At 36.8% G+C, this 15,034-nt stretch overlaps 1 protein-coding gene and 1 long non-coding RNA gene across 5 annotated transcripts in view; one reads left to right on the plus strand and one right to left on the minus strand.

Moving 5' to 3' along the window:
• Positions 1-15,034, plus strand: part of DIAPH3 (diaphanous related formin 3) — a 569,365-nt gene that overhangs the window by 429,889 nt on the left and 124,442 nt on the right. For all 4 annotated transcript variants that reach the window (XM_082435809.1, XM_082435810.1, XM_082435807.1 and 1 more), the window contains 2 exons: positions 9,386-9,481; positions 10,002-10,058. In XM_082435809.1, coding sequence (XP_082291935.1) covers positions 9,386-9,481; positions 10,002-10,058 — 153 coding nt within the window. The remainder of the gene's footprint in view (positions 1-9,385; positions 9,482-10,001; positions 10,059-15,034) is intronic.
• The window catches only part of LOC309647946, a 908,978-nt gene that overhangs the window by 73,031 nt on the left and 820,913 nt on the right, over positions 1-15,034 (minus strand). The gene's annotated exons all lie outside the window — the stretch shown is intronic.

Here is a 15,034-nt window from a genome sequence, read left to right on the forward strand (position 1 = left end):
TTTATTTTGGTGTAAGTAGCAGAGTGGGATCCAAATAAACTACCATCATAGTAGTTATTGAATCTTTTCTTATCCTCTACTGATTTGAAATGCCACATTTATCATGAATCATGCATTGAGTTTTCGTAGTCAATGTGAAATTCAACCATGAATTTCGTTTCAATACTCAATATGAATTGCCAAGAGCGATATATATTATACATTATTTTCCAGGCATATCTGACAACAGAACCGCCCCACTTCCCCCACAGTACACACACATGGACACACACACACAGAGCTTCTCATGGATCTAGCATTCTGTGGTACACATTTTGGGAAATTCTGTCTGTCTGATTGAAGTTGTGTTTTGGTGTATTTTTTTTTAATATTGGATGTCTATTTAATACAGCACAACTAAGTTTTTGCTATAATATTTCGTAATGACAAACTCATTCATTGACTATATGGTTTGTTTAAATCTTGTGCCTTAAGTGTGCTTACATTCCAAAAGTGGTTGTGCCCTTTTTATTTAAGAAGAGAATTAAATGAGCAGACAAGTAACATTTTTCTGGAATTTGGTCAATTGTTTATACTAGTTTTTAAAATGAAAGAACTTTCATAAAAAATTCCAGAAGAAGGTAAATTAGATATCTTCATGAGTTAAGCTGAATGACTATGATGCCAAAATCATTTTCTTACAACAGAATCTAGATCATAAGAAATTTGGAAATTAAAAGTTAATAACAATACACTTTGATTTATATACAACAGTATATTTACTTTACTGCTTTTTCTTGGTTGTTTGTATAATTAGAATAGAACCACGCTTTATACATGACATCCAGTAATGGATTTTTTTTTTCTTTTTGAGACTGGAGAGTTCATATAAGAAAAATTCTTTATTTTACAAATATCTCTATAACTCTACTTACTATAAGACATGAAATAATTTAGATTCCAATCTGAATACAATGTAATAAATAGTATAATAATTATGGTTTACACATTCAAATGTATCTGCAAAATATTTTTCACTCAAGCTTTGAAAAATATAGCCTTATATTTTATCCAGAGCAACTAAAAGAGTGGCCCCGTGGTCTGTGCTCAGAGTTATGATGACTGTCACAGGTCCAAGCATATTCAAGGTAGCGAGAAAGGGTAGCAACGTGCGATGGCAGCCACAGCTGTCACAGCTCCGGTAGATATTCAAGATAGGAGGAAGGGGGAGAGTGGCTATCAGCATCTGCCTCTTCTGATTCTAGCAGCACCATACAGGTGATCACTTACACTTTATCAGTCAGAAATGTATCATAGGGCCACCCTCAGCTTCACTACAAGGGAGCTTTGCAAAATGAGGTTTTTAACTTTTCCAGCCTCTGTAGCAGAAGCAGACAAAGAGAGGGTAGGGAATGGATGTGTTGCACTGGCCATTCAGCAATGTGTGCCATATTAGTGAAAAAGAAGAGTCGTATAATATTAAAAATAATAGTAATATTTATTGAAGCCTTACTGTGTGTGAGGCATTATCCTAAGTTCTTTACATGTATTAGCTCACTTAATCCTCACAACAGCCTTTTGAGGAACGTACTATTATTATCCCCATCTTATAGAGGAGGAAATAGGGAGGCACAAGATGGTCTTTAAGGGGCACACAGCTGGCAAGAGCCAAGATTTAAGCCCAACACTTTGGCTCCTTGACCTTGCTCTTAATTTTTTTTTGGAAAAAAGAAAAACAACCTTACTTCATTGTAAAAGATTCTACATTTTTCCTTCTAACTTGTAACAGGAAATATATTTAATTCAAGATATGCAAATAATGAAGACTAGTGAATAAAGCCAGAAATATTAAAGTATTGGGTTTTTAAATATAAAATTCCACTTCTCATGGTTGAGCCAGTCATTATAATATACGAGAGAACTGTTCTAATTATCGTTTTATCAGTTAAATCCCAATGAAAATTGGCTTTCTAATTCCCTTGACTCAAATAAATTTTCAGTTTCACATCTAGATTAAGACATGTTCAAAGATGTTGTTTTACGTTATTCCTGTCTTTTTGCTGTCTGGGTTAAGTAGTATTTTGAGCTTTGTTCTAGAAGTTTAAAGACTGAACTAGGTTAGCAAGTAAATCACATACAGCCTTGTCCCCAGAAGGTCTATAACTAGCAGCATGAACAGTAAATTCATGTAATTTTGTTGGGGCAACTGTCTTGTGTTTCTTTTAGAAAGAGGTGGGTTAAATTCTGAGTCTCTGAATTTTGAGTATCAGCTGCACACTTTCAACAATTCTTTGGAGAAACTGAGCTTTCCTTCCCTATCCTCATGCCAAATTCCAGGTGGTTATTATATGTCTTACTACTACTAAAGTCATATCAAATGTGATGAGACTTAAAGAAAGTGCCCAGAGACTGTGGGAGTGAAAAGGGGAGCTCTGGAAGCACATGCAAAGTGAACACAATGGAAAATGGTCACGGGTTGAGAACAGTTGTTTCCTCCTAAAATCCCCTTTGCATATTAGCTTGCCATGTGGCTTCCCCTCAGCTCTTTTCTTATGTCTACACACACCCTTCCTAACAGAACTCATGCTCTGCCATAACATCAATAATGACCACAGCAAAGATTAACTGTTATTAAGTTCTTATGATGTGCCAGGCACTCTGCTGAGTGTTACACATGATTTATCTCCTTTAATCCTCCCAATAATCTTGTGAAGTAGGTGCTATTATTAGTCACACATCAAAGTTGAGGAAAAAAGAATGGAGGTTAGTAAGGTTAAGTAATTTGCCCAAAGCCACGCTGATTTCTAATTGGAAAGCCAGAATTTAAATACAAGTTGTCTAAATTCAAAACCTGTGTTCAATACCATTTCACTATGTTTATGTTCTTTTCTATAGCTTCCAGTATGACCAGTATGCTTCTAAGTTCAACTTGTTAGTATAACTAATTCCTCTCCCCCAAGTTTTAAACCTGTGAAACCATCATCCTTCTAGACACCTTTAATCACCTGCAGTTGGATATCTCATGAAGATCTCAACATATCCAAACTGAATTCTTCTCTTGCCTCAGCCCCATTCTACCATGAAACAAAAATAATTCAGTACTTGGTGAATAACACCAACATATATCCGACTGGCCGAACCGGATACTTGGAAATTAGCCTCGACTTCATTTTTTAGTACTCACATCAATGCAGACCAAGATTTTTCTGTTTTTCCTCCTTTCTCTTTCCGTTTTTCACCGCTTCTGTTCTTTACCTGATTCCCACAATTGCATTTTGCCTGGACTTAAACCAGGAAACCTGCCTTCTCCTTATTTTCCTTGCCCTTTGTCTTGTCTCTTCTCAGAGTGATCTTCGTAAAGTAGAAATTTGACCATGTTAATTCTTCATTTAAAACAAGTTAACGGCTCCCTTCCAAACTCCACAGTCTGGCATGTTCAGTGCTTGGTGATTTGGCCCCTACCTGTCTCCTCAGCATCACCTCTCAGTAACCCGTACTGTAACCTGCCCTCCATTCCCATGGACATGGGAGTTCTCCCAAGTGTTTCATGTCTCCTCTACAGCTGTTCTGTGAACTCTGCAGGGCCTTCCCTCTTCAGGAAGCTCTGGCAAATGTAAAGACTTCTTTAAGTCTTAGGTCTTCAGGAGGCCTTCTGTGACGTCTTTCCCTTCTCCCTCTACCCTATGCCAGGTGTCCTTCCTGGGTGGAGATCTCCATCACAATGCTCATCATTGTATATTGGACCATTTGTTACCTGTCTTCTTCCCCTTGTCATAGGAAAGCACGTTAAGGTCAAGAAGCAACCTCTTTCTCTCCTCTTCCCCCTTCTTGGTTGCCTCATCCTGTCAGGAAGTTTTTAGTTTCTTTGTGTTTATCAGTGTGATTTCTGCACATTCCTAAATGAAATACAGTAGGCTTATAGCAAAATAAAATACACTCTCCTTCACCGTCTCAACTCCCTCCCCTTTCCCAGAGACAACCACTTTTAATTCTTAGTGGGTTTTTTTTTTTCTGATATTTACCTCTTCCTTATTTCTAGATAATGTACTTAGATTATTATTTGTCAGTTTTTCATTTTAGACATTGAGTTCCTAAGTGGTAGAAGGTTTAGTTCCCTTATACCCTCTCCCCACTTATACTTTCCTCGTATACCCCTTCTCCTTTACCTCTGCTGTCTTCACATTATAATTTTATCATACCTGATGGTCAAACGAATAGCCAGTGTTTATAGTAGTGCAATGGTGTAAATTTTCCTCACCCCTCCAGTTAGTATGCCATGATTACTTCCTATTGGACAACAATATTATTTCTAGGTTTATACTAATATTTTTTTTAAAAATTTGCTTGGTATTTGTGTATACCTCTCTGACATGTCTGTGAAATAAGGAACAATCCTTTTTCCAAATGGTCAACCCAGCAGATTTGCTTTTAGTTTCTCGGCCACTGTTCTCTCCTATGGCCCAGTTGTCTCCCATGTGATCTCCTTAGCAGATCCCCCTCTGCCTGTCCTCACATCCTCTTGATTCTCCTTTAGAAATATCTCATCCCTAACTCTCCCTTCTCCATTTCCCTTTATGCTGTGTGACTTCTTAAAATACTATTTACAAATTAAGCAAGGTGATATGTTATTCACACAAAGCACAGCTTTGACTATTGCAGTTAGTCTATTTATTTAAAAGAGTTTTAACAGCAGGAGAGAGACTATAATAAATATTTTGAATATCAATTGACTTGTAGTTAAAGAAGTTGAATTCTAGTCTACAAGAAAAATGGCTAATTTTTATTTCTCTGGTTTGTATTAGAATAATGTAAATATGAGTCCTTTAAATACTTTATTATACCTCACTTTTGTTTTTATTTATAACTTTTGCCTTTGAACCTGCTATCTCTTCTGCCAGGTATGCTGTTCCCTCCCCAGTCCCTGCCATGGCCAACTCCTGCTTGTTCACCAGGTCATAATTCACTAGGAGAACTTACATCTCCGATAGAACCCTCCCATACCTAGCACACTGTTCTGCTTCTGGAGAGCTGAAAACATTTCTTGTTAATTCTTGGGACCTAGATATTCTTCATGCCTAGTAATGTTCTGGCGCATCATAGCCCTCAATAAACGTATGTCAAATGAATATTCTAAATGCATTTTCAGCATTTGGTAAAACATCTTCATTTTCTGTCTCCATCTTACACATTGGATTATTTTAAGAGTCTACCTGTATTTCTTTTTTAATTTTATTTATTTATTTATTTATGGCTGTGTTGGGTCTTCGTATCTGTGCGAGGGCTTTCTCTAGTTGTGGCAAGTGGGGGCCACTCTTCATCGCGGTGCGCGGACCTCTCACTATCGCGGCCTCTCTTGTTGCGGAGCACAGGCTCCAGACGCGCAGGCTCAGCAATTGTGGCTCACGGGCCTAGTCGCTCCGTGGCATGTGGGATCTTCCCAGACCAGGGCTCGAACCCGTGTCCCCTGCATTGGCAGGCAGATTCTCAACCACTGCGCCACCCAGGAAGCCCTACCTGTATTTCTGATCAGAGCTTCCCTTAGAAATTATGTTATTAATCACATATGCTACTAAAGAGTTATTTAATTTATAATGGATCTAAAACAATGCTGAAAACCTAATCAGATATTACATAAACTTCCTATAGTGCACTATGGAGTTCATTTATGAATTTATTTCCCTACATTTTTTATCTCTTAGCAATTTACCACTGCTTTCATTTGTATGATCTCATTTGATCCTCTCATCAACCCTAGACAGGTATTATCTCTATTACACATGTCAGGAACATGTAGGAACTTGTAGCCAGTTGACAGCCCAGACTAGAATGCAGATCTTCTTTCTCTGATACACTATTCTTTCCATTGCGGGAGTGGGGAATGAAGGCCAAGCAAAGCCATTAGCTCTGGGGGACAAGACCAAGGATAGAAGTTCCAGGTAGAGACTGATGGATGGGAGAGAAAATGTTTGTGGAGAATCACAGGCAGTTGCCTTTAGCTGAAGAACAGATTGTGATGTTGGAAACCAGAGATAAGATTTAGAAAGCAATTGGAGTCAGTGTCAGGGCCAAGTGAAAGGGTTGGGACTTTATATTGTGGGAAGTGAGTGATATTGAAAATTTGTGACCAGGGGATCATAATTCTGCTTTAGTGCTCTATGGGATGAATTAGAATTAGGGAGAAACTAGAAGCAACATCATTTTAGGCAACTCATGCGATATTTCAGGTGAAAAATAATTCAGTTCTGGACCACCAACATTAAGTGTAGTCAGAAAAGGAAACAATGGATAACTTCTTGGGATACCGGCATGTACATGAACAAGGTTTGGCAACTGAATGGTTGTGTGAGCCCAGGGAAAGGAGGGAACAAAGCTGTGCTGTTTACAGTGGTGGTGGGAATGTACTCCCGCTCGTTCCCTCCCCATCGTGACCTTTAATCTTCTATGTGGTGACTCCTTTCAGCTGACCATGCTAGTGCTTCATTTGTTAATATAGTCAGCATACGTTAATGAACACTTTCTTTGCTGGTATTAAAGATAAATGGAAACCACAATCCCTGCCCTCGACAAATTCTCTGTGGTAGAAACCATCAAGTAAACAATATTGTAAAGGATTTATTGCTATATGTACCACAAGTCATTAGGACACAGAGGGGCACCCAGTTCAGCACACACAGGTCAGGAAAGGATTCTCAGTTATCTCTCTTGAAGGAGAAGGAGTTAGATTGGTGAAGAAAGTGGGAAGGATGTTCTGTGTAGACAAAACAGCATGATCAAAGGCATGAAATTGAGAACGTGGAACTGTGGGGTAAGTTGTTTAGTGAGCCTGAACATGTCAGCATCTGTCTCCTAAGAACAGTGACATTATCCTCCCTGATCATAATATAATTATCAAACTCAGGTAACTAACATTGGTACAATATAATTATTTAATACCCAGCAAATTTTAAAATTTGTCTAATTATCCCAATAATGTCATCTGTGACTTTTTTACCACCCGAGAGCTAATGGAAAATTGTGTGTTGCATTTAGTTGCCATGTCTATTTAATCTCCTCTAAGCTAGAATGCTGCTTCCCTAAGCTTTTCTCCTCTCTTTCTCTTTCTTGGTCTTTCATGATATTGATGATTTTTAAGAACCCAGACCAGTTGTTTCACAGAATGTCGCTCACTTTGGATTTGTAAGATTGTTTCCTTACATTTAGATGCAGGTTAAATTTTTTTGTTGTTTGTTTGTTTTTGTCCTTTTTTTGGTTTGTTTTTGTTAAAGATGGTTTTAAGCTTTTGTTTATTTATTTGTTTATTTTGGCCATGCCGCACGGCTTGTGGGATCTTAGTTCCCCAGCCAGGGATCAAACCTGTGCCCCCAGCAATGGAGGTGCGGAGTCCTAAACATTGGACCTCTAGGGAATTCCCTGGTTAAATATTTTTACACAGTTTATATTGTGTCCATCTCAGTGCATCACTTCAGGAGACAATTATTGTCAGTGTGCCCCATTACTGGTGATGTCAAATTTGATTAGTTGGGTAAGGTGATATCTTTGAGATTTCTCCATACGATGTTCCTCCATAACCTTACATACAATGGGTTTTGTAACCATTGATGATTTCTGCCTAATTAATTCTTACTGTGTGAGTTGTGATATGGTGAATTTTCTGTTTCCCTTATCTATCTCTTATATTAATGGAACTCGGTCCTCTTTATATCTTTGACATCTATTGGTTGACATTCTTATTTAAAGCAGAGCTTTTTCTTCACCCGTATTTAATAAATTTTAAAATTTTCAGTATCAGTATGGATGTATGATTCTTTTTTCCAATGTGTAATAATGATAGCTTTAGATCCAATCCAGCACTTCATGGTTTTTCCTCTCCTTCTCCCACTCCATATTTGTATCTCGCATCCCACAGCAAGCATCCCTGTTGCCAACAGCATCAGCATGTTTACCCATCTGCTCAGGCTTATAATACACATGTAGTACTTTCACATCACTTCATCAGTACCACTAACAGCAAACTTACTAAAGAACGTTCAGTGTTTCCTTTTACTAATGAAATATATTCACAACCTTAAATATTTAGCTTTACCTGCAGTTCTTTTTAGAAAAAATATAGTTGAGTTTGAGTGTAAATTTTCAAAGATAGTTACTAATTAAAGTGTCTGAAATATTTGACGTATTTTAATTAAAATAGCCATCAAGCCACTTTAGAATTAAATCTACATGTAAGTTAACAACCTCCAAATACTCTGTTTCTCACCCACCTGTTTTTGGATTACACCTACGAGGTTTAGTACTTCTCTAAAAATGAAACAGAACCAGATTGAAAAGGGCTGACACATGTTTATATTCACAGATCTGTTTATAAACTGTAAATGAATGTGTTATTTGTACGCTACTGCATTCATTTGTCATCTGTTCCCTATAAAGGGATTGCGTTTCAAAAAAAGAAATAAAAAATCCAGAGGAAAATAGTTTTCTAGTACTTTACACATGACTGTATACCAGCCATACAATTTCATAGAGAATGCCTGAAAATAACTTCTCTCTAAGGGACAAAAAAAATCTTTGGCATTTTCATGAATTTAGGTTGATCCAATGGTTTCTTTGAAGCTTTTTTTTTTTTTACCACTTCCTTTAAATAACATTTAGCATTGACAGGTATAAATAGCTATAGATTATTACAAGATAACCAGATAGAGACAAATGGCTCTATAACCACATCTTCATCAATTATATACAGAATATCAATTTAAACTAATCATAAAGTGATATAATCCTTTAGATTTTTGAGAGCCTCTTTTGGTTTATTTTTCATTATAGAAGACAAACTTTTCATACATTCTGTAAAAGTTTGCAGTGATTGTTCTGTGTCACCTAAAGTCTGGGGACAATTACCCTGATATGAAGAATCAATCGTTGGGAGCATGCTCACAGAAATTAGCCTGGAAATATAATTTTGTATGATAAGTTTAGACAGCAGAATATCAATAACGACAACAGAAACACTCTCCCACACCTGGTCGATTTTAGAAAAGGAGCCGATGCCTTGAAAATAACCCATTTCTACAAGGAAAATGTGATTTATGATAACCTGAGACACAGATATGACTAGAATCACCTTCCATTTAAAGTTATTTTGCCGCCAGACTATAAAAGCAGTGCTCTGAAGTGAATCAGTGGAACTCGGTTCTCTTTAGTGGACAATAACACGGGCACTAATGAGGCAGATTTCATTAAAAGATATTTGATTTATGAGAGAGTTAAGTCCTATCATATTTTGAAATTGCTGGCTTAGTCCTGGCATCTGATCTTTTTCCCCCTACCATACCATCACCAGTTTCTGCGCATGCTTTGACATTGCTATGGTAACCCCGAGGGCTGATGGAATTCCCTGCATCTCTTTTCACAGAGGGTGATGAGACAGGAGTGATGGATAGTCTGCTGGAGGCCTTGCAGTCGGGGGCTGCCTTCCGCGACCGAAGGAAAAGGACACCGAAGCCGAAAGGTGAACATTGCACTTGTTTCCTGTTCTTTTCTAGGGGACTATCACGAAGAACAACCCCCACCCCCGCACCCCACGTGCGCCAACATCGCTCCCGCCCCCGCTTTTTGTAATTCTTTTAAAGTCATGTGTCAAGAATGCAGTGCTGTGGGCAACAACTCTTCAGAAGTTTTATGTTTGTTTAATCCTTCCCTTGCAATGACAAGTGTCAGAGAGAGAAGCGTTCCAGTTGGCCAGTGTCAGTAGCGCATTAACAAATCAATGCACTGAACCTGGAAAAGCCTGATTAGTGTGACAGGTCTCATCTAAAGAACCATATGTACCTTATCCCAGTGGAGTTCACAGTAGCATAATTAAATGAGAAGTAAAAGTCATAACATTATTGCTTCAAGTATTTCAGGGTATTGAAGCATTGCTTCGCTTCCAGAAATACTTAACCTTGGAAATATGTCTAATACTATTATACTTCCTGAGATGAACAGACCTCTATATTAAGATTCTTTTATATATATTTTTTTAACAGATATTCGGCGAAGTCTCAGTCCAGCGTCTCGGCCTGTCCTGAAAGTTTGTAATCATGGTAATAAACCGTATTCATAAATTGCACATTCTCCTTATCTACTTTTATCCTGGTGATCTGTGAGTTTAGTAGGCTGCTGTGAAGTTCTTGAGTTTCAGTATGACTAAAATAGTAAAAATGTGTGGATGTACATATTTGCAATGCGATTGTGCACTCATATTTTCCATCCTTCCATTATTGCCTTGAGGTAGTGTCGAGGATTCTTCTTTCAGGTCTCAAGTGCATGTTTTACTTTTATTATTATTATTTGAAGTTATCTCACACATTTCTGATCAGTGTTTTCCAGTGTATCCTTTCAAAAGCATTGCGCTTTCTTAGTACTATTTTAAGTAGTGGATTTGCTTTACATCAAGATACAATTTGAAATATTGAATTGTTAGCTGTTTTACTGTACCGTATTTGCCAGTACAGTGTGAAACAACTGTGACCAGCATTTTGGCAAAATCTTTAATACAGATGAGCTTCATGTGATATTATTGTGGCGGGATGTGCTAGAATCACTAAAAAGAAGGTGAGTTAACTTAGTCTCCGATATTTATCTGAGACTGACTCATTTCAGACATCTCTAACTGGCTCCTGAACACCCAACCTCATGGAGCCCTCTTCCTGTCTTCAAGATGTCATTTTGTGTTGATTGGGTTTTATTTACTTTGGTTCCCTTTCCCTCACTGTTATGTATTACAGGGTTCTGCTTACCTTTCATAGTCAAAGTCAAAGTCATCCATCGTGACTGCCGTTTATTCAGTGAGATTGTTACCAAAGTTTACCAGATTTAGAAATGAAAAGATACTTGACAGATTTTATTCAAGAGTTGTTTTGGGTACAGATGAATTATGTTCTAGAAGTATTAATGTCTGACTGAGTAGAGAAACTTAAGTCGAATTTCTAGGATAACATAAAAAAAAGAGTATGAGGTAAATATGAAAAAGACATGAATGTAATGATCTTTTAATAGCTGTGTAGGTCCTTACTGCTCAAGGTAAAGTATACATAATACATGCTTAATAAATGAGAGAAAAGGTAAAAATCTACACCAAAATTTTAAATAGATCTTTGACTTTTTTCAATAGTATGTTTTTATTGTTTTGCCTTTCCCTAGTCTAACAATAGGAAGAAAAAATTGTAATAAGTCAGAAAAATTCATTGTGGATAATTAATCCCTAGCTTTGGGTTATTATTTAGAGTCATTATGATATACTAAATAATGGCAAAAACTGTAGAGGACAGAGAAACTCAGAGAGGCTGAAAACTTTCTAAGAGTACAGAGCTAGTTAGTGACACAACCATAATATAGTATTGATTTCCATCATGTTTCTTGTTTGATTGAATATAGGTACTTAGATTTTTTAATTATTATTATCAATACAATATATGAAATAAACAACTCAGCTCCCATTGTAAGTCATTAAAGAAAAGACCCACAGCCATATGATATGATTATAATGGCATACAGATACCCATGCTGTGTTTAATTTAAAATAAATATTTTGGCCATTATGTAGGGGGAAATTATTTAGGATAAATTTGTGTACTGGCCTTGAGAAACACAGTCCTTCTGTGACTGTAATGTTAGTAAAGTGTCCAGGCTACAAAGGTTCATCTATAATTGTAAATTGTGATACTTTTGGTCCAGATGAAAAAAGCAGGTGAGCATTACACTTCTATCGCTACCAAGGCCAATGTACTATCTTAAGTTATAAGGCTTTTGTGATAATTAAGCAAGTAGATTATACAGCAAACCAAAGGAGATATACCATAAAGATCAAATTCTCTGTTCTAATAAAAATGTAGTGGATTAAAGTATTTTAAAAAAGTATTTTCATTGATATTTCTGTTGTTTTCCCTTTGTACTTCTAACCAAGTAAAAAAAATTCAAACCACCAGATTAATCTTTAAGGATTGTATGTATAAAGATAGATTTATCAGACTAGACATTGAAAAATGCAGAACTTGGTTAAGGACATTGCAACAAGCATCATGTGTATTTTTAGAAAAAGATGACATTTCAGAGTTCATTTTGAAATCTTTTTCTAAAAATTACTGTGTTTTCACTGAAAGTACTAACCCTACAACTGAACTATGCAACTGAAATGTAACATGGAAACCCCTTTTATTTTTTAGTTTGCTTTCATGAACTTAAACAAAACTAACACCTGATATTTATATTTTCTAAAAATATATAGTAGTTGATATTATCTCATTATTTTTAAAAGATATATGAGATTTTCTACAATTACTTTAAATTTGTTTGCATCCTAAGTAAAATAATATTAATAGTAATTATAATAAGTTAATATTTACTGTTACTTTGCTTATTGAGTTATTTAAGTTAAAAGCCAAGCAATATGTTGAAATGCTTTATACATATCCCATTTAATCTTCTCAATAATCCTATCAGATAGTCAATGTTTTTATCTCTATTTTATAGTCAAAAATAACCAAGGATTGAACAGGTCTGATAGTTTGTGTCCAGTCCTATGGCCAAATTTCAAACCCAGATCCACCTGACTTCTGAGTCCAAGCTCTTAATCTCTCTGCCATGTCGTGCTCTGAATACAACTGCTTGAATCTCTATCTTTTCCTCTTCCCATCATCTGGGAGAACCATGTGTATACATATTTTTCTCTTGTGACATAAGTTCGAGCTATTGAGATACACCCTCACACCCTCTCAGAGGTTTTCTAGCCTCTGGTCTATCTTCTCCCTTGTTCCCAGATTGAACAACTAGATAGCATTCTTTTCTTTATCTGAGGCTTGGATTACAAGGATAAACCACCTTCTTGAATGAGGACCACTGTCTATTTCTTTTAATAAACTCTGTATTAAAATATCTAAATTAATCTAATAAGTTTATACTGTTAGAAAGATCATGGAAATTTTAGATTATATATAGATTATAAATATAGACTTAGACTATATATGTGTGTGTGTGTGTGTGTGTGTGTGTGTGTGTGTGTAGACAGAGAGAGAGATCATCTTTTATTTCAGAATGAGAAAATCCTGATAAAGTATCCTCTGAGACCTTGGGGCTAAAATATCATGGAATATATTTTGGCAAAAGATGACCTCAAGTATTCTAACTCCAGAAATTGTACACACTGAATAATCCAGCCCTTGTGTTGTGCTCCAAATCTCTACCCAAAATACTTTAGTTAAAACCTTTCCCTGTTTTATCTTTTGCTTTGTCTGTTAAGACCTAGGAAGAAATTAAGTGTTTGGTATTTTTCCTTGCTAAACCTTCACTCATTCATTTATTTAGCAAAATGTATTAAGCACTTGCTAGGCACTTAATATGTAGAGATTTCCTCTAAGAATCCACCATCCAGTTGGGAGACAGATGAGCAACAATTCTCATATATCTGGTTAATGCCAAGATAGCGGTAATGCACAGAGCTTTTGGAACACCAAGAAGTCTGAAAGACCAATCCAGACTTTATGAGGACAATTCAAACTTGGCTTCTAGAAGGACCTGAAATCAAGGCTGAGTTTTGAAGGGTAAGTAGAAATGAGGCAAAACCCTGAGGGCAAGTGTGAGCCAAGAAGCAGAAGCAGCATGTACACACTTTCCCAGGAGGTCTTTTCTAAACCTTAGTCTGAACTCTGTAAAACCGTTTGCTCTTATAAGCACCTGTATGCTCTTACTAGCACCCTGGTTTTTCCTATTATGCAACACGCATTTGCCTTAAAATGTTCTTATTCAGTGTCTGCCACACTACTCCTGAGTCCCATCAGGGTGCAAACAAGACAATAAAGGAGGGTTTCTGCCTTGTTTACTGCTGTAACCCCAGTTCTTCGATGGGTTGGTGCCCGACACATGGATATTTAGTAAGAATGTGTTGAATGAACAGACATGCTTATGTTTAGGCTTGCATAGAACAATTAGTGTACATTGAGCAAAATCGGGTCTGCGGTTGTCACCCAAATAAGTAGGACTTAGTATGCCAATTGCTAAAGCTCTAGCTGTAGCTAGAAGGAGTTATCCTTCTCATCTTCTCCCTAATATGTTATCTGTCATCAAAAGGAGATATTTGATCATCACAGGTTTGAAGGTTGTTGCATCAGATGTGTAGGGTGAGGTTCAATCTTGATTGGATTATTTACTCCTTAGCAGTGGAGAGTTACTTATTAATTAGATTTCTTTCCCTTGCTTAATCAAGCAAAGTTTAACAACAGTAAATAAATGAAAGCATCTGCTAATGAGTACAGGGCATTATCTCATTTCTTTACTTAATACAGTGCATTTGAAATCTAAAGATTTTCTATAGTTTATAGAAAATAGTAAGTCAAGATAATCAAAATATTTATTAACACATTTTAATAAAATCATACCATATTTGGGTGTTAGTGAATCAACTGGCCTGGTTAAAAATAAAGGACCAGATAGGGAATAAGTATATTGAGAGTCTGATGCCAGACCAAGAACTTGGACTACTGAGGTTTTTGAGCAGGAAAATGACAGGTCTGAGCAGTATGTATGGAATCGAAGTGACAAATGTTAGAGAGAAGAAAGAATCGAAAGGACTTTGTAGCCGCTTTGAGCCGACATGGTTTGGGTACAAGGAATGAGGAGAGTTAGAGAGCTGATCAAGGTGCGAGGGGAGAAACCAAGTCTAGAGCTCTGTGTTGATACCCTCACGAAGACTTGCTAACACTGCATAAGCAGATGAGTTACCTGCAAGAAATCTTCAAACCTAGAGAATGCAAGTCAAGGACTGAGCCTCAGGAATGGACACAGGTGAGTAACAGAGTGAGTGAGAGGCAGAAAAAGGATGAAGATGGGAAGGATTGCATAATAGTGGAGGCTGCATTATGAAGGTTGAAAGAAGACTTTCAAGGACTTGGTTTCCCCCATTTCTTTTTCTTTGGTTGTTTCTTTCTTTTTTTCTTTATAAAACTGAGTGGTATTACCACTGAGTGACTGGTGTTTTTCAGGGTACAGTGATTTCTACTCTCTTCAGGGACTTCTTTTCCCTTAT

Source organism: Balaenoptera physalus, assembly GCF_965194825.1.
Source record: "Balaenoptera physalus genome assembly, chromosome: 18".
Taxonomy (NCBI): Eukaryota; Metazoa; Chordata; class Mammalia; order Artiodactyla; family Balaenopteridae; genus Balaenoptera; species Balaenoptera physalus.